Below are 23119 nucleotides of genomic sequence, written 5' to 3'. Positions count from 1 at the left end.
GCTTCTAGAGCGATCAAAAACACAAAGTTTGCCTTCATTTACGGGAAAATCAGACGTTTTTCAACACTTAAATTTTAAGATAATCAACAGATTCCTAAATTGTGAACATGGTCCTTGTGGAGCCTGTTTGAGGCCAGTCCTGTGATTGACAGGTGCATTTATAGATGAATATTTACGCAGTTTAAATGAAAACTGACGTGTTTACAAAGGTAGACGTCCCACATTTGAAATAAATCAATATTATTTTCCTGTTCCTTTGACATCAGCAGGCTGTGTTTCTCTCGTCTTATATGGAACACAAATTATTGAGGAATATTTTCATACAGCTGCTCGTCCATGTGTCCCCGGGACTCGCTCCTAATCTCTCGCAAGCAAAGAAATTAATTAGCGCACGCTTTTGTGCGCTCATTAAAATTGTGCTCTTTTGTAACCCCCCCTTCCCTCCTTCCTTCCTTCCCTCTGTCTCCTTCAGGCCATCGATAAGTACTGCAGGGTGAGCGGGGGTTTCTCGGGGGTGAAGGACGTCTACTCCTCCAACCCGACCTACGACGACGTCCAGCAGAGCTTCTTCCTGGCCGAGACGCTCAAGTAAGCGTCCGCTGAACCGCCTCCTTATCTGTGCTTAAGTGATTTATGCAGCTATTTTTGTGGAGGTGGAGGTTAATTGTCACATTATTTCTTCATAAATTAGATGAAAGTACAGTCACAGAGCTCCGTTTTCTTTAGAGTTTAACGTAGTCGCTGTTGTTATTCATTTTTGGTGAAAACGCGAGTCAAAGCCGTGTCGCCAGGTCACATGAGCTTGACAAAGCGACGGCAACACTTGATCCGATCAGGAGCCAGAACTCTACAAGCTGTAGGAACTCCTCGTGTTCACGTTCTCTGGCTCCAACACAAACAGGGACAGCTGTAGAATTCACTGCATCTTCAGCTATGATTTTTTATTTTTTTTTTAAAAAGTAAATAAAAATCCTTCCTGGGAATTTCTTGGCAGACTCACTCGCTCGCTCTCTCGCTCGCGGGCGTTTGCTGCCTCGTCTTTCTGCGACAACTCTCGTGGGAGTCGAGCGTGAGAGCTGAGTGACACGAGCGCTGCAGTAATTCTGTGTAATCACTTTGTGTTGAATTTTTGCGTTTGCGATTGCCGCTGTGTCGTAACTGCCGGACGAAGCGAGCGACCGCACGGGTTCTGAAAGTGATATTCACTTATCAAATCCACATTTTCGTGTACGCATCCTCTGGAAAACAACAACCTTTCTCTTGTTGTTGTGGTTTTTTTTAACAATAAAACACATTTTAAGATGTGCTTTATAAAAAACATCACTCTTATAAAGCCAAAATGACTTTTATTTTGAAAATCAGATGCCACAGACATCACTCACTCATGGCTTTGTGCGATGAACGTTAATTAGAGCACTCGCGTTTAAAGTGCTTTAAAGTGAAATGACACTATTGTGTGCTCGTGCATCATCCTGGATGCTGCTGCTATAGCAACGCTGCTCCAGACCATAACAAACATTGTCGTTCTATTCAAACAGTTCATCATTTCTTGTTAAAACTCCCTTAAACAGAACGGTTCCAGTGTTTTTAAACCGTTTTAAACCCGCGATCACTTCTGTGCTCTCTGTAATAACAGGTTAACGCTCTGGCATCTGCTGCTAATGCCTGTCCATTAGCGACCGCTTGTGTTGCAGCAGGTATTTTGGTTTTTTTTAAAGGATGACTGACGCAGCTCTCTGTGGTACATTGTTATCATCGTGATCATCACCACTGAGGGATGAACAGTCGCAGGCTGTGGCTCTCTGACTCCCCCTGCTGGCTCTGCACAATATGTAAAAACCGTGCTGAATTAACAGGTGTGTGTGTGTGTGTGTGTGTGCCGGGTCAGAGAGGATCATGAAGAGCGATCACACTGAGCTCCGCTGTCTGCTCCTCTGTTTCCACGCCGTCATATTTCACGTTAATGGTCGTGCGATTGACGCCCTCAAAGCGTCAAATGCCAGTAAAATTTGTCTTTGGTGCAGAAAGGTCACCTGCCACCGAGACGGTGACATTTGAATGTGTGTCATTTTTAAGCTTCTCCCACACACTTGGACTTCTCTTCACGTGATTTACTCTGTTTTTGCTGCTGTAGACACGCGACTGCTGCTCCAAACACCCACTAGTGACTGGAATCACTATGTAAAGCTGCCTTAGCAACGTGTTATTGATCATTTTTGATCGGTTATTCCCCGATAATCTCTCACAGCGCACCGTAAATGGAGTCATCTGAGAGAGAAGTCGACGTCTACACTTCCTCTAGCGTCTGTTTCCAGCCTGACGCCATGATGGCGCCTCCTACTGGCGTGTTCAGCTAAGCGTACGCGGAAACTGCGTGTGTGAATAAAAAGACAATCATCAATCCTTTTGGTTTGTGGACGAAACGAGACATTTGAGGACATCGTCATTTCCACGTTTGGGAAGAACTGATTTAACATATTTTATCCAATCTAACTTCATTTATGACGCACTTTGAAAACAACAACAGCTGAAACAGAGTGCTGTACGACAGAGATAAATAAAACAAATACAATATAAAAACGTGTGACCTCATAGACCTCAGAACACACAATAAAACACTGTCGAAAGTCTAAAAACAATGGACCAAACGACTGATTAATCGATCATGAAAATACTTTCAGCTGACGCTCTTACCTCTGTGTGCTTCCTCCCCCCTCCTCCCCCCCTCAGGTATCTGTACCTGTTGTTCTCCAGTGACGACCTGTTGCCGTTGGAGACCTGGGTCTTCAACACGGAGGCTCACCCGCTGCCCGTCCTGCACCTGGGCAACATCACGCTGCCGGGCAGCGAGCCGGCTCAGCGGTAGAGAGACGCACACACACACACACACATACACACACACACGGAACCCTCTGCCTGCGCTACAGCACCTGTGGGGGGCGCCGCCCCCCCTCCCCCCCCCCAAACCTTTAAATATAAAAAAAATAAAAAAAAGACCCCGCCCATCAACACTGGACAAACAAACATTGTGATCGACTCTCCGCCGCTTTTGGACATGGACATCGAGAGAGCGGAGAGGACACTGTCTCCGTCTCTGTCCTCTGAGTCGGGACTCTCTTTCTCTGAAGGACGAAAAACTAAGAGAGAGCGTGAAAGTGGCGGCGGCTGGATGATTTTTTTTTCTTTTACCGTTTATTTTTAGTGTTTTATTTTTGACCAAACTTCTCGTCTCGTACAGAGACTGCGAGGATTTCCATGAAGTGGTCGTTTTTGACACTGATGCTTAAGAAGAAGGAGGAGGAGGAGGAGGGTGTTGTTGTTGTTTTTCCTGCAGACAGACAGACAGACAGACGGACACGAGGACTTCACACGGTCTGTTGTTTCTTCTCTTTTCTTTGCTTTGGATAAATCCCAGATGGGGACACCGGGTTGAAAAAAAACAACAACAAAAAAAACAACCCCAGTTTCCCCCCCCTACTTCCTGTTGAATCTTCATCAGATGAACTTGAACCTGGAACTCTGAGCAGCAGCAGGTTGTGGCATTCATTCATTCATTCATTCACCTCCTCAAATCCTCCCTTTTTGTTTTTTCAAAATAAAGCGTATGAAAGTGTGGACCATTTTACGTGGAACAGAAAGAGCAGCGGGAGGAGAAGAGCCGGCCTCGTCGTCGCCCTGAAACATTCTGCTGCTGCTGCTGCTGCTTCTTCTTCTTCTTCTTCTTCTTTAATCTCTGTCCTCCACATTTTTTCTTATCAAACGATCACAGAGAGAGTTCCTCTCCAGCTTATCGCCGCTCCTCTCATCTCTGCCGTCGCCTTTTTTTACATAAATCACTCTTCACATGGTTTCAGATCATGAGGCTGGCACCCCAGCTACACACACACAGACACACACTTGTGTGTGAAACAGCCCCCCCTGCTGTAAGTCATTTGTACGTGCACTTTGGAAGGAAAGTATTAGAGGAGCTGAATAAATGAAGACGTCCACTCACTGCCACATTTCCTCTGTTTGGCCTCGAGTCACCGCCTCGCTCGCTCGCTGTCGGCGTCGTTAACTAAAAACCTGCTGTCACTTTCATCATCATCATCATCATCATCATCCTTTCTTTCTTTCTCTCCTCTCCTCCTGCGTTTTCTTTCAACCTGTCGCTCATAAAACATCTAAAAACAAAAAAAAGCTTCACTCTCAGGTTGATGTGAAAGTGTGAAACCGTTATTTTCTTGTCAAGTTTCAGAGTTTCACACTTTCACGGAGACTAAATGGACCTGCAAATACACTTCAGATCATCACGACGCTGCCGGGTTTGTCAAGAGTTGGATTCAATTTGACCAGTTTGTTTAATTTATTCAATATTTTCCAGCTCGTTTACTCATAAAACGTGTTATAAGTGACGTTGATTTTCTTTGAGGCAAGTGACTCCGACGTGAACTCTCCGATCCACCGTCTGATGATCAAATTAGAATAAAAACTGTATATATTTGGGGTGAAGATGGTCTTTTTAAAAACAAACAAACAATAAAACACACTGTGACTTTCATACAGGAGCAAAAATCAAAGGTTATTGATTTAAAAGTCTGTTTGGGGACAAAGTGAAGCACGTCCTCGCTTTAGTTTCTCTGCAACTGTCTTGACTTTTCATTCCACTCTGGTCTGGTGTGGTTTCATCGGGAGCTCGAGACACAAAAACGTCCTCTCGTCAGGTCCAGGGGACAAACTGGCGATGCTGTGGACACCGTGTCTCTCTCTGTCTCTGGCGCCGCTGACGTGAGATTCCGTGCAGAACAATGAGCGAGTAAAGTTAAGCAGGAGAGGGCACATTTTTACGTGATGTCTGGGAAATGAAAATTCACAAACCAAGAGCAAGTGAAAACTTACACCTTCAACACTTTTATTTATTTACAAATCAGGGGAACTGCAGTTTGCCCTCTTTTCTTTATTATTATTATTCTACTTTTGTGTGAGTCAGCGTTGATTTAAAACATTATTTAGAGAATAAAATCACCTGCTCTGACAGTCGAGTTAATAATGGGCTTCACAAACAGATGTGGTGATAAAAGAGCTTTTGTTTGACGTCGTCGTTGATTAATCGACACCTAAATTAATCAATTAATCTTTTTTTTGGTGTGTTTTTTAAAAAAAAAAACCTAAAGAAAACAAGTTTTCTGATTTTTCCCACTTCTTAAATGTGAATATTTTCATTAAAACTTACGTCGATTTTTTTTTTTTTTTGGACCAAACAACTTGATAATAATCAGCAGATTAACAGGTCGTGCAAATAATCTTTAATTGCAGACCGAGACGGAAGATCAGTGTTTTTTTATTTGCACATTTTTTTCCTGCAAATGTGCTGAAATTAAAACGACAGAGACAGAAAAGTGACTTTTCGAGCATTAAATCGATCTGGTATTGATGGATTAAATCTGATATTGATGGATTAAATCTGTGTGATGTTGACGTGTTGAAATGTGGAAAAGATCTGTAGCAGGAAAAGCAGAAAATGGTTGTCATGGATACATATATTACTCTTTATTGTGATCATAAATCGGGAGTTAAATAAGAAACTGGGAAAACTTTCATTGACGCAGTTTTATCGGCTTTGATTTGACGATATTTCGCCTCCCTTTTCCTCACAAGTAAACATTTCATCCACTCATCATCATCATCATCATCTTCGCCATCTTCTGCCTTCTCACCTGTGGTGGCAGCCGTCGGTAACAGTCGACCGATGCAGTACAGGTTTGCTTCTTCTGCGCTTGTCCCCTCCCCTCGATCTCTGACATCATCACCGACGACATTATCATCATCATCATCAATAATCCCTGAAAAGACAAAGGAGGTCAAAGCCTGAGGAGAAACCTGCGGGGGGCGGCCGCGAAGTCGCTCACTGGGAGCGGCGGCGACGGCGGCGCTTTTGAAATATTGAGTGTTCTGTATTTGTATTTTTACTGAAGTAATGAAAAAAAAGAAAAGAAATTAAAGTATCTGTAAATAAGTTTAAAACTTGAGACAAAGTCAATAAAGATGTTACGAAAAAGTGAGTTCTCTTTTTTTATGTGGTAATAGGTTGTTTTTTTAACTGTTTTATAAAGAAAAACAATGAATTAATGTAATGTTTTGACCTTTATATACAGTTGATGAACACAGTACTAGATTTAGACTTTGTGTATAAACAACAGAGGGCGCTACAAACATAGTTTATTGACATTCTTTACATGTGAAACCATTTATTTACTTTGAAAAGCATGCAAATGTGTTGCAAATACAGGGGAAATGTGGGAAATATGCAACATATATAAATATTGAAACTGTCAAGTCTCACACATGCATACATATATATCTATATGTATGTATATATGTATATATATATGTGTGTGAACTTTATTTAAATGTAACTGCAACTAAACTAAAAGCAGCAGCTTTGTGTTTATTTGACTTTTACTTTGTAATTTTTCTGAATATATTCTGTACAACTGATAGATTTATACAATCCAAATGCAATGTTTTCTTTGTCCTCCAGTCCAGCGGAGGTCGCTGTCGGCTCCGCTCTAAGCGAAGCGAAGGGTCGTCGACTCAGGGTCTGTGTTTACTTTCCGCCGTCTCTTTTTGTTCCCTCCGAGACTCAAAAATGTGCAGATAAATGACATAAATGTGCGCCGTGTAGCGGCCGCGGGCGTCGGTACGTGCGCGGTGCAACTCTGCGGCCGGAAGACCGTGACTCTACGAGCGGCTAACGGCGGAAGAGATGGCCGGTCTCGTTGAAGAAGCCGAGCGGTCAAAGCGGGAGATCCGCCGCCAGAGGAGGCTCCGCGATCCCGCTACGAAGCCCGGCGTCAGGCTGCGTAAAGCAGGTCAGTCCCGGGTCAATTAACGCGCTAAAGCCTGAGCTACATGCTAACCCACTCTGCTCACTGAGCTAATGATGTTAGCCGTGGCTACGTGCTACAGAGGTCCATCTGAGTCGATGTGGACGAGCCCAGAGACCGTCAACACAAAGTGGACTCGTCCAAGTAGCAATTTGTTGAACAGCCACAAGGAGGCGACACCACAGGTTATAAAAGAACTGCGTTAGCTTCTACTTCTCACTTACTTAATGACGTCAGTAAAGATTTTCCTGAAGTTAATCTCAATCACGAGTGAAAGCTTTTCTCCAGTAGAACGTGATGTAAATGTTATGTCTTATTGTCTTATTTTATCCACAAAACATCATTAATCAGTTTTATTATTTATTTCTTATGTGGAGCAAAGAAAACCTGAAACATTTACATTTAAAAAGCTGAAAAATCACATAAATCGATCAAAACTAGAATCAAAATAGATGACTATTAATTTAATAATCCCTATTCATATTTAAAAAGAGAAAACTTGTTATTAAAGGTACATTGTGTAGGTTTTAGTGACATATGTAGTAACCTACATTGGCCTGCAATTGCTATTAAAACTCAAAGCGTTTATTTTGTCCACTAAAAATGTTCTGTTGTAATTAAACCAACAATTCATACATTAAGGTACATTAAAAGATATTACATATTTGCCAAATTAGAATAATTTCACCTAAGTCTCACACACTGTATCTTTAAAGTACGCCTTATTATTTGTGAGTGGTGCTGCAGGTGACGCTTGTGAATGTTTTTGTTTTAAAAACTAATAGAAAACAAATCTTGTGGCTTCAAAATGGTATAGTTTGCTTTTTGCGACAGGACGATTCTGTCCACTTTTCAGCTTTAAGTGTGAATAGTTGTCGTAAATGAGATGTCACTGGTGACTGTCAGACTGACATGTCTCCAGTTAGCGATCATTCTGGTGGATCTTCTGCAGACGACCACCTGCTGATCTCCAGTGAGGACCAGGAGGAGCCAGAGCGCCCCCACATTAAAGAGGAGGAGCAGGAGCTGTGCATCAAACAGGAGGAGACTGAGATCATCACTGTGTCTGGTGAGAGTGAAGGAGAAACCTCATTGTCCTCAAGTGAAAGGTGCTGTATAAATAAACTGTTTCTGATCATTTTGGTTGATCTACCATAGATGACCAGATTAAAGACGAGCGTCCCCGTGAGCAGCAGGAGAGGATCTCCACTGTGGACCAGGAGCTTCTCCACATTAAAGAGGAAGAGGAGGAGCTGAGCATCAAACGGGAGGAGAGCGATGTCATTGCGGTGATTGTCAAGAGTGAAGACGTGGAAGAGACACCCGAGTCCTCACAGCTTCACCGGAGTCACACTGAGGACGGTGGAGGACAAGAACCAAGTCCAGATGGACATCTATCACCGGGTACTGAGGTCGAAATCGAAGAATCTTCGGACACCGACGACAGCGACGGCGAATGGAAGGAGACGGACGAAACCGAGAGTTTGAATAAAAAGGCGTCCAGTGACATGGGAGCAAACACCAGTGATGAACTTAGCGATTCTGAATGTGGTCAAAGGTTTGACAGCACGGATCTTCTGCAGAGACACGTCGCCGCCAACTACAGGAAGATACCGTTCGGTTGCTCTGAATGCGGCAAACGGTTCAGCACCAAGTGGAATCTGAGGTCACACGAGAAGACTCACAAATGCGAGAAACCGTTCAGGTGCTCCGTGTGTGGCAAACAGTTTAGCACAAAGTGGAATCTGAGGTCGCATGAAAGAATTCACACGGGAGAGAAACCCTTTTGTTGCTCCGAGTGCGGTAAAAGATTCGTCCAGAGGACGAATCTGAGAAAGCACGAAAAGACTCATCGAGGAGAGAAGCGGTTCAGTTGCGCCGAGTGCGGGAAACGCTTCATCCACAAGAGCAGTCTGAACAAACACGAGAAGTTCCACACGGCGGAGAAACCGTTCAGTTGCCCCGAGTGTGGGAAAGTCTTTACCCGGAAGAGCAGTCTGAAGAGTCACGAGAAAATCCACACGGGGGAGAAGCCGTTCAGCTGCTCCCAGTGTGGCAAGAAGTTTGTGAAGAGGACTAATCTGAGGAGACACGAGACGATTCACTCGGAAGAGAAACCGTTCTGTTGCTCTCACTGTGGGAAAAGATACGCCTTGGAGAGCAGATTGAGGACTCATCAAAAATTACACCGAGAAACCGTTTAGTTGAGGTTTCAGCTTTGTTCATTCACTGCCTGCTCGACCACGTAGGGTTTAGCACATTTTGAGTCACAATGAAGCAGTAGAAGATGGATGGATAATTTAATGAGAGGATGCTGCTTTTCCACTACATGGTCCCAGCACAACTCGACTCACCTTGGCACGGCACGTTTTTTTTTTTTGCTTTTCCATTACCAAAAAAAGGTGATGTTAACAGACTGATGACAGCCACCGATTGGTCAGAGAGTGTCGTCAATGGAAGAGTCATGAGTGTGACGTCCAACATAAGAACCAAAGCTAACAGTGCCGAACTGGAGATCAGTTAAAAATCCTGAAATGTTGCGTTAATCTACAACATTTCGCAAAGGAAATGTCTCATATCTCAATATTTAGTGTATTTAGCGACAGCACTGCTGAAAGCCATTATTTTATTTCTTTTAAATTTACCTTTTATTGACATTCAGTAACACATTTATTACATACGTTACTACAATTGTTAGATCACAGAGTTTCAACCTGAATATGTTCTTCTTCTTTTATCAAGTAAAACAAAAGAAAACAACAAAATAAATTCATAAAAATATAAAGAATAACAGTAACTTTAACTTCTGACTGTGTCAGACGTGTAATGAACTGATTCTAATTGTTCAGTTACACCCAAAACAGTAGCTTTACAGGTCGCTAGTTTGTGTGTTTGTGTCGCGTATAAAACAAAGTGATGACTCCGCCCACGTTGAGGAGGTACTACAGTGTAATGGAAAACCAACCAAACCGTGTAGACGAGCCGTGCCAGGACCATGTAGTGGAAAAGCGGCAAAACTTAACTCAACTCATCTCTGTCCACCAGATGTCACTGTAGCTGTGTCTCAATCCGGGGTCTGGCTCCTCCCAAGTGGAGTTTCCTTATTTCTTGTTCAATAAACTTTATTTCCATGATGTACAAAAGCTCTTAATAGGAACATGTCCGTAACGGGTATGTGATCGGAGTGGAGCTGAGGAATTTTGCCCAGAGTGTGTAGAAAATCCATCTTAATCTAATTTCACGATACCAGTGTCTGTAGCCGACTTTGTGTTTTAGCGTTGGCGATCGCGGTGTTACTTCAAGAGCTCCAAAAGTCTGAGAACCACTGGTCTAGATCGAGGATCCAGATCCTGCATTGAGACACAGTTTGCAAGTGGCTTCTTTTTCTTCATTCATTTTTGGTCTGACTGAACAGAATTATATTACTTGGTACAAACAAAAACACTTCAATGAAGTATCTAATAACTTTTTTAAAATGCTTGTCACTTCATGGTAAGTAGGGATGACCCCATATACTCAGTGTCGGTCCGATACTTGTCAAAATCACTGGATCGGATATCGGGACAGATAAAAATGTAAAATCCAAAGCTTCCCCTATGCACAGACTCTACAAATGTCAATTAAAAATCAGCAACAGCATTTTAGCCGAGTCATGTTCTGGGCTGTTTATTTCTTCTTCATGGGAGTAGAATGTGTGTTACGCAGGTGGAGAATCATGTCTTTGAAAAGGCTTGAAATGGTCTAGATCGGTAGAGCAGTATCAGACACAAAAAACTGAGATAATGTAATGAAATGCTATAAAATCAAAACTTCCGTTGTCCATTACTGTAGATATGAAACGTTAAGTGTTAGTTCACTTTGAATATGTTGAAAGAATTGCCTTTGTAAGTAATTGTTTTGAATTGGAAGAGTTCTCTTTAACCAGTCTTAGGACTAATAAAGTATTTTCGGTCTTATTGTCCTAAACATCTGTATTTCAAGTCTACATTCTGTGTTTTTGGTTTTATTTTGAAAACAGGATGTAACAAATCCACGCCTTTCCTTCCTCCAGTCCAGCAGAGGTCGCTGTTTGCTCTCCTGTGAGTGACTGGTGGTCGATGCGGAACTCGGGTGTCTGTTTACTTTCCGCTGTGTCTCTTTTTTTGTGTGTCGCTCCTCCACGAAACAGCAGAAAAGCAGTAAAAATGTTCGCCGTGTAGCTGCGGCAGACTCGCTGTTTCCGCCGGAGAAAGAAGGAACACGGCGGTTAAAATGGTCGGCGTGTTGGAGGAGACGCAGCGGGCAGAGGAGGAGCAGATCTGCCGCCAGGAGAAGCTGCTCGACGCCAGGGTGAACACAGCAGGTCAGTCGCCCCTCACTGGAGCCACATTAATAAACTAATACATGTAAAAACCAGTCCAGTGGCGGGTTTTATAAACAGTTATTAAGCAGACTCTTCAGTAGTGTGTCGCTTTAAATGTAATGTTTGTTTTTCGTAGTTTTTGAATCAGCCTCAAGGTCTTAATTAACCAACAAACACCTGTCACTGTTCACTCTGTAACTTTATTGACCAACTCAGTATTATACTTTTATTATACCCTTGTTTATATTGTAAATAAGTCAAGACCATTCTGTATATAATCTGGTAACTCCATAATGTACATTTTATTTAACTTTTTATTGTTAATATCTTTCAATATTGGGCTTTCACATCATGTGGGAAAGGCATGTTTATTGTTTTTTTATCTTTATCGTCTTTGCTGCTGGGACAATGTAAATTTCCCCACTGTGGGACTAATAAAGGACGATCTTATCTTATACAGCTCATCGAGAATTATACATATATATTACAAAATACCACTTTTAGTTGAATACAAAAAACAGGAATGGTGTATTTACAGATAATTAAAGCATGTAAACAGTGTAACTCTTAGTTATATAATAATAATAATAATAATATGTTTTATTTATACATGTGTTATCTTTCATTCAGCCAGTCAGACAAAAACACATTTTTATGTTATGTTTATGTTTAGTCGTGTAACAAGTGGTTATTTAAACCTTCACTGTGCGGGTTAAGGAGCAAAAGAGTCAAAAACCTACATCACAAGAGTAATTTGTGTAAGTTCATTAAATGGCATATTTAGTTTTTAATAATGGTAATATAACTTTTTTTGGGATATCATATGATCTTCTAACCCTGTTTCAGGCCTGACCCATGTGAAAATATTCAAGGTCTATTATATTCAAAATATTTCTACTTTTCTCCACCCTATGCAAACAGACTGGGATGTGTATCGCGTACGAAGTTCTCCTTTAAAGTCTTTCCTCTCTCTCCTGCAGACGAGCAGCAGCTGCTGGTGATAAAAGAAGAGTTTCCCGCCGAGCAGCAGGAGCGGATCTCCAGTGTGGACCAGGAGGAGCCGGCGCTTCCCCACATTAAAGAGGAGGAGGAGGAAATGTGCATCAAACAGGAGGAGACCGAGGTCACTGCTGTGATTGTGAAGACAGAGGAAGACGAAGAGTCACCCGAGTCCTCGCGGCTCCATCAGAGTCGCACTGAGGAGAACAGAGAGGACTGTGGAGAACCAGATCCAGGTGGGCATTTAGGAGCGGGTACAGAGGTTGACTCTGAAGACTTTTCTGAGACTGACGACAGCGAGGACGACTGGAAAGAGAGCGGTGATTTAAGTTCAATAAGAGTTCACAAAACTGTCTCCACTGATGACAAACTAAAATGTTCTGAATGTGGGAAAATATCTATCTCCAAGTCAAATCTGGTGCGACATAAAAAATTCCACACGGGAGAGAAACCGTTCAGTTGCTGCGAGTGTGATAAAAGATTTTTCCAGCTAAGCGATTTGGAGAAGCACAAGAGAATTCACACGGGAGAGAAACCGTTCAGCTGCTCCGAGTGTGGCAAAAGATTTAACACAAAATGGAACCGGCAGCTCCACGAAAAGGTTCACGTGAAAGAGAGACCACTCAGCTGCTCCGAGTGTGGAAGAACATTTGTCCATCAGTGGAATCTGAAGAAGCATGAGAAAATTCACTCGGGAGAGAAACCGTTCAGCTGCTCCGAGTGCGGCCAGACTTTTATTCAGCAGTGTGACCTGAGGAAACACGAGAGGATACACACGGGAGAGAAACCGTTCAGTTGCTCCGAGTGCGGCAAAAGTTTCCGTTCAAGCTCAAATCTGGGGCTGCACAAGAGGATTCACACGGGGGAGAAACCGTACAGTTGCTCTGTGTGCGGTAAAAGATTTGTCCAGAACATCCAGCTGAGGACACACGAGAGAACTCACACGGGAGAGAAACCGTTTGGTTGTCCGATTTGTGGTAAAAAGTTTACGGGCAAAAGGAGCCAGACGCTTCACATTTCGGCTCACCAGCGGGAAAAACTATGAAGTGACAAGAATTTTTAACTTAATATTTTACAATTTAAAAACATCAGTGTGTTGGTTACTCCTCAGAACTTAATTAGTGACTGTGGTGGACCAGAACCAGTGGGAAAATCTGGATCAGATATCTTCTTCTTCATCCAACTGAATACTAGCACTATAGCAAAAGTTCAGTGAGTTTTGTTATACGGAAAAGTGCAATAAAATTGTGTTCATTGATCGCATAGCTGAACAAGGGCCCTCATTTATTTGGTTTAGGTATTCAACATTAAATCCACAGCAGCACAAACACCACAAAGCCGTGGTGACTTTGCCATGAAGCAGGATTTAGTTAGCTTGCTTAGTATCCTGAAACTGAAACTATCTGTTTTTACAAAGTGTTTTTTACAACAATGCAAGTAATTCAAATCGCCGATTTCTACTAAAATGGACACAGGTATTATGTTGTATTTTCCTTTATAATTTAAATATTTTTTCCTAAACTTTGAGCATTATATACTTTTTATTTGGTTTTATTTTGAAAACAGGATGTTGCGAAACGATGCATTTCCGTCCTCAGTCGTCCAGTCCAGTAGAGGTCGCTGTTTGCTCTCCTGTGAGTGACTGGTGGTCGATGCGGAACTCGGGTGTCTCTGTTTACTTTCCGCTGTGTCTCCTTTTGTGTCGCTCCGAGATTCTAAAGAGTGCAGAAAAGCGGTAAAAATGTTCGCCGTGTAGCTGCGGCAGGTGTCGGCACATGAGCGGACCAACTCGGTGGCGGAGGACTATCTGTTTCCGGCGGAGAAAGAAGGAAGAGGGCGGTTAAAATGGTCGGTGTGCTGGAGGAAACGCAGCGGTCAGAGCAGCGGATCTACCGCCAGAAGAAGCTGCTCGACGCTGCAGCCGTGAAGACCGAAGTCCGGCTGAAATCAGCAGGTTAGTCCCCGCTCGCTGGAGCCACGAAACATTAATAAACTTGTTCAAGTAAAATTGGTGTCACTGTTCATCTAAATACAGTGTTTTCGTCCATATTTAACGTAGTTCGTGGTGATCGAGAAAAACGTCGGCTACTAAAGGCTAACTGCTTGAATATTGGCTGAAATTAAACATAGTTGTGTTTGTATTAAAGTGTGTAGTTTAATTTAAGTTGTTTGGGGGTTTTGTAGTTTTTAAATCAAATTTCTGGCAAAATCCGCCATAAGCGCGTCATCATTCGATTTGCTCTACGCATGTGCGAAGTGCGGCTTCTTCCGGTCAAAACAATCTTCAGTTTTTGGATTTTTTGATATATATACATATATTTCAACTGTATTTGTTATGTTTTGCGTAGTAATAATGAGAAAACAGTAAAATCCTGTTTTAAAATATTGATATTTTAAGTTTTAAGTAGTTATACTTACGTTTCTTCAGACATCTGTAAAATTCAGCCCATCTTACACATCATCACTTCCTTTCACCGTGGCCTTCAAAGTAAGAGCAACTGACTTTGGCTTTCTTCCTGCCTAAACAATAGTTTTTTTACCTAACTAAACCTCACTCAAACGAAGTATGACATAGAAAATATAACCCATGTAGTTATTTTACGAGAATAGCTACTTAAAATTAATGTATTATTTTAATAATAAAAAAAACAGTGACTGTCATAGGTTATTTTGACAGAAAGTGAACTGAGGTACAGACTGGATATAATTATCACATGATGTGTGCAACATGCTGTGACTGCACTTATGTGAACACATGAAAGCTCAGCCAGAGAGGACTTTTCCTTGTCTTTGAGAGTCGCAGATAAGTTGACGCTGACATTACTGTTTTATATTCTACTCCACGCTCTGGTCAAAATCCTCCCGGTCCACTCCTCTCCTCTCACAGTCCTGTTGTTATCCAAAGCAACTGTTCCTGATATTTCTCAATGTGCCACTTGAGGGCGCTCATGTACAATTTGGAAAACTAGGTAAACAGTAGCAATAAAAACAACAATGAAGTCTATAAAATAATAATCATAGCTGTAAATCGCTTGCTCTTTAATTTGAACCATGATTTTGGCACATGTCTACAGAATTCATGATCTCCTAACCCTGCTTTAGACCTGTTACAGTATTCAAAGTCCTTACACACCAACCTTTGCAGTCACTGAAGGCCTTTCTTCACATGTACAGTGGTTTTCTCCACCCACTGCCATCATATTCCGACTTTTATCATGTACAATATTCTCCTTTAATGTCTCTCTTTTCTGTCCTGCAGACGAGCAGCAGCAGCTGCTGGTGATAAAAGAAGAGTTTCCCGCCGAGCAGCAGTGGATCTCCAGTGTGGACCAGGAGGAGCCGAAGCTTCCCCACATTAAAGAGGAGGAGGAGGAAGTGTGCATCAAACAGGAGGAGCACGAGTTCACTCCTGTAAATGTGAAGACGGAGGAAGACGAAGAGACACCCGAGTCCTCACAGCTTCATCAGAGTCGCACTGAGGAGAACAGAGAGGACTGTGGAGTACCGGAATCAGCCGGGAACTCGGATCCAGATGCACATTTAGGACCAGTCACAGAGGCGGACTCTGAAGACTTTTCCGAGACTGACGACAGCGAGGATGAATGGAAAGATAGCAGTGAACTACCGAGTCCAAAACCAGCCAAAAAAACGGTCTCCACTGATGACAAACTAAAATGTTCTGAATGTGGGAAAATATCAGTCTCCAAGTCACATTTGCTGAGACACAAAAAAATCCACACGGGAGAGAAACCGTTCAGTTGCTTTGAGTGTGGTAAAAGATTTATCCAGCAGAGCGATCTGAAGAAACACAAGAGAATTCACACGGGAGAGAAACCGTTCAGCTGCTCCGAGTGTGGCAAAAAGTTTAACACAAAATGGAACCTGCAGCTCCACGCAAAAGTTCATACGAGAGAGAAACCATTCACCTGCTCCGTGTGCGGGAAAAAGTTTACGGACAAGAGCTACATGAAGAAACATGAGAAATATCACACGGCTGATAAACAGTTTAGTTGCTCCGTTTGTGGTAAAGGTTTTGTCCAAGTGGGGGATCTGAGGAGGCACGAGAAAATTCATGCAGGAGTCAAACAGTTCAGTTGCTCCAAGTGTGACAAACAGTTCATCAGTAAGGATTATCTGAAGAAACATGAGAAATGTCACACCATAGACAAACCGCTGAGCTGCTCCGTGTGCGGTAAAACGTTTGTCTATCAGTGGAATCTGAAGAAACACGAGAAAATTCACACGGGAGAGAAACCGTTCAGCTGCTCCGAGTGCGGTCAGGGCTTCATCCAGCAGTGTGACCTGAGGAAACACGAGAGGATCCACACGGGAGAGAAGCCGTTCACTTGCTCCGAGTGCGGCAAGAGGTTTCGCACAAACTCAATGCTGCGGCTGCACGAGAAAATTCACACGGGGGAGAAACCGTACAGTTGCTCCGTGTGCGGCAAAGGGTTTGTTCAAAAGGGACAGTTGAAGACGCACGAAAGGACTCACACGGGGGAAAAACCATACAGTTGCCCATTCTGCGGGAAAAAGTTTACAGGCAAAAGAAGCCAGACGTTTCACATTTCAGTCCACATCAGAGGGAAACTATAAAGCAAACAAACTATTTACTTTCTGTGTCTTAAATCTGACAAAAAACTAACAGATTGAGAAGAACCAGTGAGGAACTCAGAATCTGAAAAACACAGCTGCGTGTTATCTGGGGCTGCGACAATTATAGTCGACATAATCAACGATTATTGGTTAATAAATCGTTGCTGACTTTCATTGTCAGCACATCGACCGTGTCTCATAACCCGGTTCAGTAACTGCAATGCACTACAGGAAGTGCTGGGGGCAGTAGTTCCATTTCTCCCATTGTATTCACCAACTGCTTTGTCAACCAAGGAAAAAAATGGGGTTCATATCACAACGACATTAACAATGACCGCCTCAGTGTCCGTTATCCTGCTTGTTACACGCCATAGAACCAAAGTATGGATTTAAATAGGGTTCCCACGGGTCCTTCAAAAACTTGAAAGTTTGTGAATTTGAAAATAAAATTCAAGACCCTTGAAAGCTTTTGAAAATCGCCCTAAATAGACATGTGGTCCTTAAAAGTGCTTACATTTTGTACAAGAAAGAAGTTAAGTTGATATTTAGGTAAATGTTTACCTACGCCATCTACTGTTTCATGCCTTGCATTGCTTGATGTACGTAAACTAGGCCGACGCAGGAAAAACGTGGAGTCATAATTACCAGCGGTAATTAACGTTAAAACAAGAGAGAGCAAATGACGACGTGATGCCTGGGAAAAGAAAATTCCAAGATCTCTGTCTCACCAAAGAAAGTTACAAAGACTGCCTTTGGCCAAGATCCCAACAATCACAATCACTTGTCCAGATGCAGAGTGTGCTGCAAATCAAAAAAGTGGACGCCCAACAAGCTGCCCTCCCATTCTGTCCTTGAATTTGAGGGAATTGGTCCTGGAAAGTCCTTGAATAGTACTTGAATTTGATGTCAATCAAGGTGTGGGAACTCTGTTTAAAAGGTATTTAATTGAATATCAAATGCTTCCCCGCAGTAAAATAGTCAATTAGCTTACATGGCGTTCTCAAAGTAAATTATTTTGTATTTATTTCCACTCGAATTTTAAAGACACTATTAAACTACCAAACAATGAAGATAGCAAGGCTTGTATTTTAAGCTAACGCTAAAGCTTAGTCATGCTAGTACTCCCTTTTATATCAGCCTACAAATATTCTTAGTGGATATAAATGAGACGGACACTGGGAGTGGAGCAGCGTTTGTTCAGTGAGAAGCTGATTTGTCGTTAAAGCTACTAGCCAGCTACTAGCCATGGTTCTTGTGTTTTGAGCCAACGCTGACGTTTTACACCACTTTAGCCCTGGAACGGTTTCTACTGCCAGTCTCCTCGACTACAGCCTTTAAACGTAAAGCAAGAAAGGTCACACTGTCGCCTTCTCTTTTTTAAATTTAAAGTTGTCCACCAAAATCATCGTTAGTTGCAGCCCTGGTGTCTGTCATCTGTGTAGAAATTTAAATTTATGCTACTAAGTTCTTTTTAAAGGTGAAAAATGAAACGGCAGCAGCACAGAAGAGGCTACAGCGCCACCACATGGTCATTGATGAAACTTTTCTCAGAGAAACCAGACCTTTGCAGAACTGGTCAGTCTTCGGTCAACACTCAGTAGACTGTTCTAAAATTGAGAGTTGTGTCTCCAATTGATGAATTAAAATGTTATTAATAATCCCCAAACGCAAAAAAAAACAGTTTGTCCTTTCATTCTTTGTGTCTGTGTCCAAACACTGTGACCTTAGTTGTTACTGTAACGAAGGCACTGTGATTACTGTTTTGCCTCGACAGCTTCAGCATCATGGTAAATCACCATGGTAACTCATGCTGAAACCCGAACCTGCTCCAAAACACGTCAGGTTTTCAAGGTAATGAAACAGAACCTGTCTGTAATTAATCGGTTTACAAGAAAACCAGATTCATGGAAGAGATTAGAGTAAAGTGAGAAGTAATAAAGATGAAATGTTTTAATCACCATTTTCTCTCTCTATTTGTGTTGTTTTTTTTAGGGAATTGCCTGAATTTAAAACTTATGACTTTGCCACACTTCAAAAAAGTCTGAATGTACAAATGTCCCCCAAGTGAAATGTGAGTTATTATTGTTTCAGTCATACTCTGCGTTTATGTTGAGAGCAAAGCTGTCAACATCTTTTGTTGTTCCAGAAAGCATGGAGCGCCTACTCACACAGGAATCCCTGGAGAGGAGGAAACTCAACGCATCTCCTTAATCTGCCCATTGATCTGTCTACTGTGTTGTAACAAGGAAGCGTAGCCTGCACTCCACAGGTCAGTAAACACAACATATGTAAGAATATTTGTGTTGATAAGTGAGGTTATATAAATACGAGCGTTTGGTTTAAGCTTGTGATCGTTGAAGCGTTTAAAAGACTGAAAAGTTATCCCGTGTTTTCCCACATGAGCGTTGTTTTGTCTTTTGTGACTGTGCAGTAATTTAAAATATTGATTTATGAAGTTCGGTGCCGAATATACATTTTTTTATATATATAATTTCATGTTGGAAACGAAACGTGCTGTAGACACAAACAAAAGCGAGCACATACTGGGTTGGTAACGAGATACGATTTTATTGATATTTAAAGAAACAAACAATATTGATTTCATCTCGACTGATGATGGAGAGTGAAAACAAACCTTCAGGGCCGGTTAATTCTTACTGGACCATGCTTCTTTGATGCATGTGCAGTTGGACCCGGATCAGACATGGAAATTTTGACTCGACCTTTAAGAGTTTTTTTGAACACAGGTTCCTAAACAGGGGGGCCCGACCTCACCAGGGGACAGCAAAACTCAACAGGAAGTCACAATGGCCTTTTGATTTTGAAGGGTTTAGTTATTATTTTATGCAGAATATAGAAGAAACCTCGACTTTTATTTTTTGTGAGTTAAAACAACTTAAGGGATTCCGACTGGATTATCTGGTCTTTTAAACAACTCAAAAGTCTCAGAACTCTTATTGAAGGTTATAGGCTGCTTGGACACTTTAAGTCAAATTACAAGTAAATAATAAAAAAGTAGAATGTATCCCTTAATTCTGGAGTGAATACTAAATCTTACTCGGACTTCTTGTAGATCTTAATAAAAGTATTAGTTCCCCATTAAACAGTTACATGTTCCATTATGATATTGTTTCTTAGTTTGTTTTTACAATGTATTTAAAGAAATTGGATCCATATTCTTCAGATTAAAGAGATCCATTCTTCCTTTTTTGTAAGTTTACATTGGAATCGATGTTGTAAACACTCAAAGTTTTTGTCACCAACTCCAGTTTCCTTGTGTAGTCTTTGTTGTAAAGTCCTGTAGAATGTTGTCCTCACTTCCTGGTTGAATTCAGAACCGTCGCCGTCTTCTCCGTCCTCTTCAGTCTGATGTCTCTGAGATGATGTCTCCAGTTTTGTTTTTCAATTATCAAACCTTTTTACCGTAGCTGTTTTTCCTCACGTGAGTATTTTCATGTTTCTTCAGATGGCTCTTTTGAATAAATCTTTTCCCACACTCGGAGCAACCGAACGGTTTCTCCCCCGTGTGGATTTTTTCGTGTGGCCTCAAGTTGCTCTTCTTGTCAAATCTCTTGCCGCAGACCGAGCAGCTAAACGGTTTCTCTCCTGTGTGGATCTTTTCGTGTTTTCTCAGATTACTCTTTTGGATGAATCGTTTCCCGCACTCGGAGCAGCTGAACGGTTTCTCCCCCGTGTGGATTTTTTCGTGCGACCCCAGACTGCTCTTCTCCGTGAACCTTTTGCCGCACTCGGAGCAGCTGAATGGTTTCTCCCCGGTGTGGATTTTCTCATGTTTCCTCAAATACCTCTTTTGAATAAACTTTTTCCCGCACACGGAGCAAATGTAGTTCTCTCCCGTGTGAATCTTTTCGTGTAGCCTCATCTTGCTCTTTTCAATAAATCGTTTTCCACACTCGGAGCAACTGAACGGTCTCTCCCCCGTGTGATTTTTCTTGTGTATATTTAAATAGCACTCGTGGCTGAATCTTTTGTCACACTCGGAGCAACTAAACGGTTTCTCTCCTGTGTGGGTTTTCTCGTGCAACCTCAGATTGCTCCTCTGGATAAACCTTTTCCCACAAAGAGAGCAACTATATGGTTTCTCCCCCGTATGGATTTTTTCATGCGACCTCAGCCTGCTCTTATTAATAAATTTCTTACCACACTCGGGGCAACCAAACGGTCTCTCTCCTTTATGGGTTTTCTCGTGGGACCTCAAGAGGCTTTTTTTGGTAAATCTTTGACCACACTCGGAGCAGGTGAACGACACCTCACCCGTGTGGACTTTCAAATGTTTGATCAGACTTCTCTTTTGGATAAACCTCTTATCACACTGAGAGCAACCTATCGGTTTCTCTTGAAAATAAGTGTCCATGTGTCCCAGTAGCAGTGATTTGTTGGTATATATTTGACCCCATTCAGAAAAGCTAAGTTTCTCCCCTTTGTTACCTCTGGTATCACGAGAAACAATTTTATTTTTTATTGTCTTCAAACTCGTCGGCCCACTGGTCTCCTTCCAGTGAACGTCACTGTCTTCAATCTCATCCTCGCTACCTGGACCTGGTTCTGGTCCTCCACAGTCCTCTGTGTTCTCCTCAGTGTGACTCTGATAAAACTGCGACGACTCGGGTCTCTCTTCGTCTTCCTCACTCTTGACGATCACCGCAATGATATCAGTCTCCTCCTGTTCGATGCACAGTTCCTCCTCTTCCTCTTTAATGTGGGGACGCTCTGGCTCGTCCTCCTGGTCGGGAGGAAACGCCTCTTGAATCGCCGTCAGCTGCTGGTCGTCTGTAGGAGAGAGTGGAGAGAAATGAAAGGGGTGAGAACAATAGATAGTAATAATAAATGTCTTATTTTTTTCACTATTGTACAAGCAAATGGAAAGTACTTGATTTGTGTTTGCTGATTTTCAGTTTTTCTCAATGATAACCTATTATTTTTGAGTAAATATCTTTGTCAATTTTATCCTGAAAGTGATCAGTAACTAGAGATGTTTGAACACCACAAACCATAGAAATCATCTGATAAATGTGCGTTACTAATAACAAAAACAACAACAAAATCAGTAAATAAATAGTGTCCATGTTTTTAGAGCAAATGTTTATTATGATCATCATATACACCACTAAATTTACAATATACTCATACACTGTTGTTCTGCAGGCATGTAAACTGTGGCTTTCTGTCATGAAAATGTTTTTTAAACTGCTGTTACACCTTATTTTTATACTTTAATTACTATAAATAAAAACTGAAATTGATACGTTTGAGATTGATTACACTGACTTCAGCCAATAAATAATAATAAAAAAATCAATAACTTGTTGGCAGACCCACTTCACGTAAATCACAAATGTAAACGTAAATCCCCAAATATCCCCCAACTGCTGCGTTACTTCCATTTGTTTACTGTCTGTTCTTGCCCTGACCAATATGGCGGCGACGTTGACGTATCGCTACAGCGGTACTAGAGACGCGAGCGATGCGTCTACAAATGTAGCGTCTGTAGCAAACGGCTAATTAGCTTAGCTATCAAAGAGCACATTTAGCCGCGTGCGTGGGTTGTTTTGTTTTCTTTCCCCGGCTCCAGAGCAGGGACTTACCCGCTGTGTGCAGCCTGTCATCGGGCCTCAGCGCGCCATCGTTCCGCCTCCTCTTCCGCCGCTCTGACCGCCCGCTTTCCTCAAACACACCGAGGCCGACCATCTCCTCGGCCGTTAGCCGCTCCGGTGAGTAGCGGTCTCAGCGCCGGGAAAAGAGCAGCTTCTCCCCTTTTGCTGCACACGCAGCGCTGAACCGCTCATTTGGCGAAACCCGCTGTTTGTGTCCGCTAACAGACTCTCAACTGCCGCTGTGTGTGTGTGTGTCAGGAAGCTGATGTGAGCTCTGTCAAGGACCAGTGGCACTGCTAGAATCTGTGGTGCCCAAAAAAAGAAACTGGAACTGACTTATTTCCTTGAGATTATGTTTTCATCGCTGTGTGTTTATTTGTAATGGCACTTTTCCATTGTACAGTTCTAACTACTCGGCTCTACTTGGTTGGGTATCAGTCACGTCGTTTTCCTTTACTTCATACTACATACCTGCTCAAGGTGGACAGGGTCGTCATAGTTGCAGCTGAGCAAAACTGGTCTGTCTGCCATAAGTCTGTCATTCTGTTAGCAACTTCCTGTCTACAGTTTTTGACGAATCAACCTGAATTTTTTGTGATGGATAGGTGATCACCCATGACATCTAATGTAAAGTATGGTCCCATTGAATTTTGGTAAGAATTTACCCACTGATGGCGTCGCAAAAAATTATCACATTTTCA

At 42.2% G+C, this 23119-nt stretch overlaps 4 protein-coding genes across 5 annotated transcripts in view; 3 read left to right on the top strand and 1 right to left on the bottom strand.

The window, feature by feature from the left end:
* Window positions 1-4540, top strand: part of man1a2 (mannosidase, alpha, class 1A, member 2) — a 130692-nt gene extending 126152 nt beyond the window's left edge. For both annotated transcript variants that reach the window (XM_044017209.1, XM_044017214.1), the window contains exons 13-14: window positions 473-588; window positions 2731-4540. In XM_044017209.1, the coding sequence (XP_043873144.1) occupies window positions 473-588; window positions 2731-2866 (252 nt within the window). In that variant the 3' untranslated portion in view covers window positions 2867-4540. The remainder of the gene's footprint in view (window positions 1-472; window positions 589-2730) is intronic.
* A 1995-nt stretch (window positions 4541-6535) lies between these two features.
* Window positions 6536-13470, top strand: LOC122764020 (oocyte zinc finger protein XlCOF22-like). Its single transcript, XM_044018422.1, has 5 exons — window positions 6536-6851; window positions 7789-7935; window positions 8025-9069; window positions 11066-11208; window positions 12189-13470. The coding sequence occupies exons 1-5, from the start codon at window positions 6746-6748 to the stop codon at window positions 13250-13252; spliced, it is 2505 nt and encodes an 834-aa protein (XP_043874357.1). The 5' UTR covers window positions 6536-6745; the 3' UTR covers window positions 13253-13470.
* Window positions 9831-18763, top strand: LOC122762064 (gastrula zinc finger protein XlCGF26.1-like). Its single transcript, XM_044017241.1, has 3 exons — window positions 9831-10927; window positions 13824-14161; window positions 15467-18763. The coding sequence occupies exons 2-3, from the start codon at window positions 14053-14055 to the stop codon at window positions 16801-16803; spliced, it is 1446 nt and encodes a 481-aa protein (XP_043873176.1). The 5' UTR covers window positions 9831-10927; window positions 13824-14052; the 3' UTR covers window positions 16804-18763.
* A 1348-nt stretch (window positions 18764-20111) lies between these two features.
* Window positions 20112-22711, bottom strand: LOC122762061 (gastrula zinc finger protein XlCGF57.1-like). The gene is made up of 2 exons (XM_044017228.1): window positions 22410-22711; window positions 20112-21594 (listed from the first exon to the last, which is right to left on the bottom strand). Exons 1-2 carry the CDS (start codon window positions 22510-22512, stop codon window positions 20213-20215), a joined length of 1485 nt encoding a protein of 494 aa, XP_043873163.1. The 5' UTR covers window positions 22513-22711; the 3' UTR covers window positions 20112-20212.
* Window positions 22712-23119: the final 408 nt, after the last annotated feature.

This window comes from Solea senegalensis, linkage group LG2 (assembly GCF_019176455.1).
Source record: "Solea senegalensis isolate Sse05_10M linkage group LG2, IFAPA_SoseM_1, whole genome shotgun sequence".
NCBI lineage: Eukaryota > Metazoa > Chordata > Actinopteri > Pleuronectiformes > Soleidae > Solea > Solea senegalensis.
This window is presented reverse-complemented; position numbering and strand designations above follow the sequence as displayed.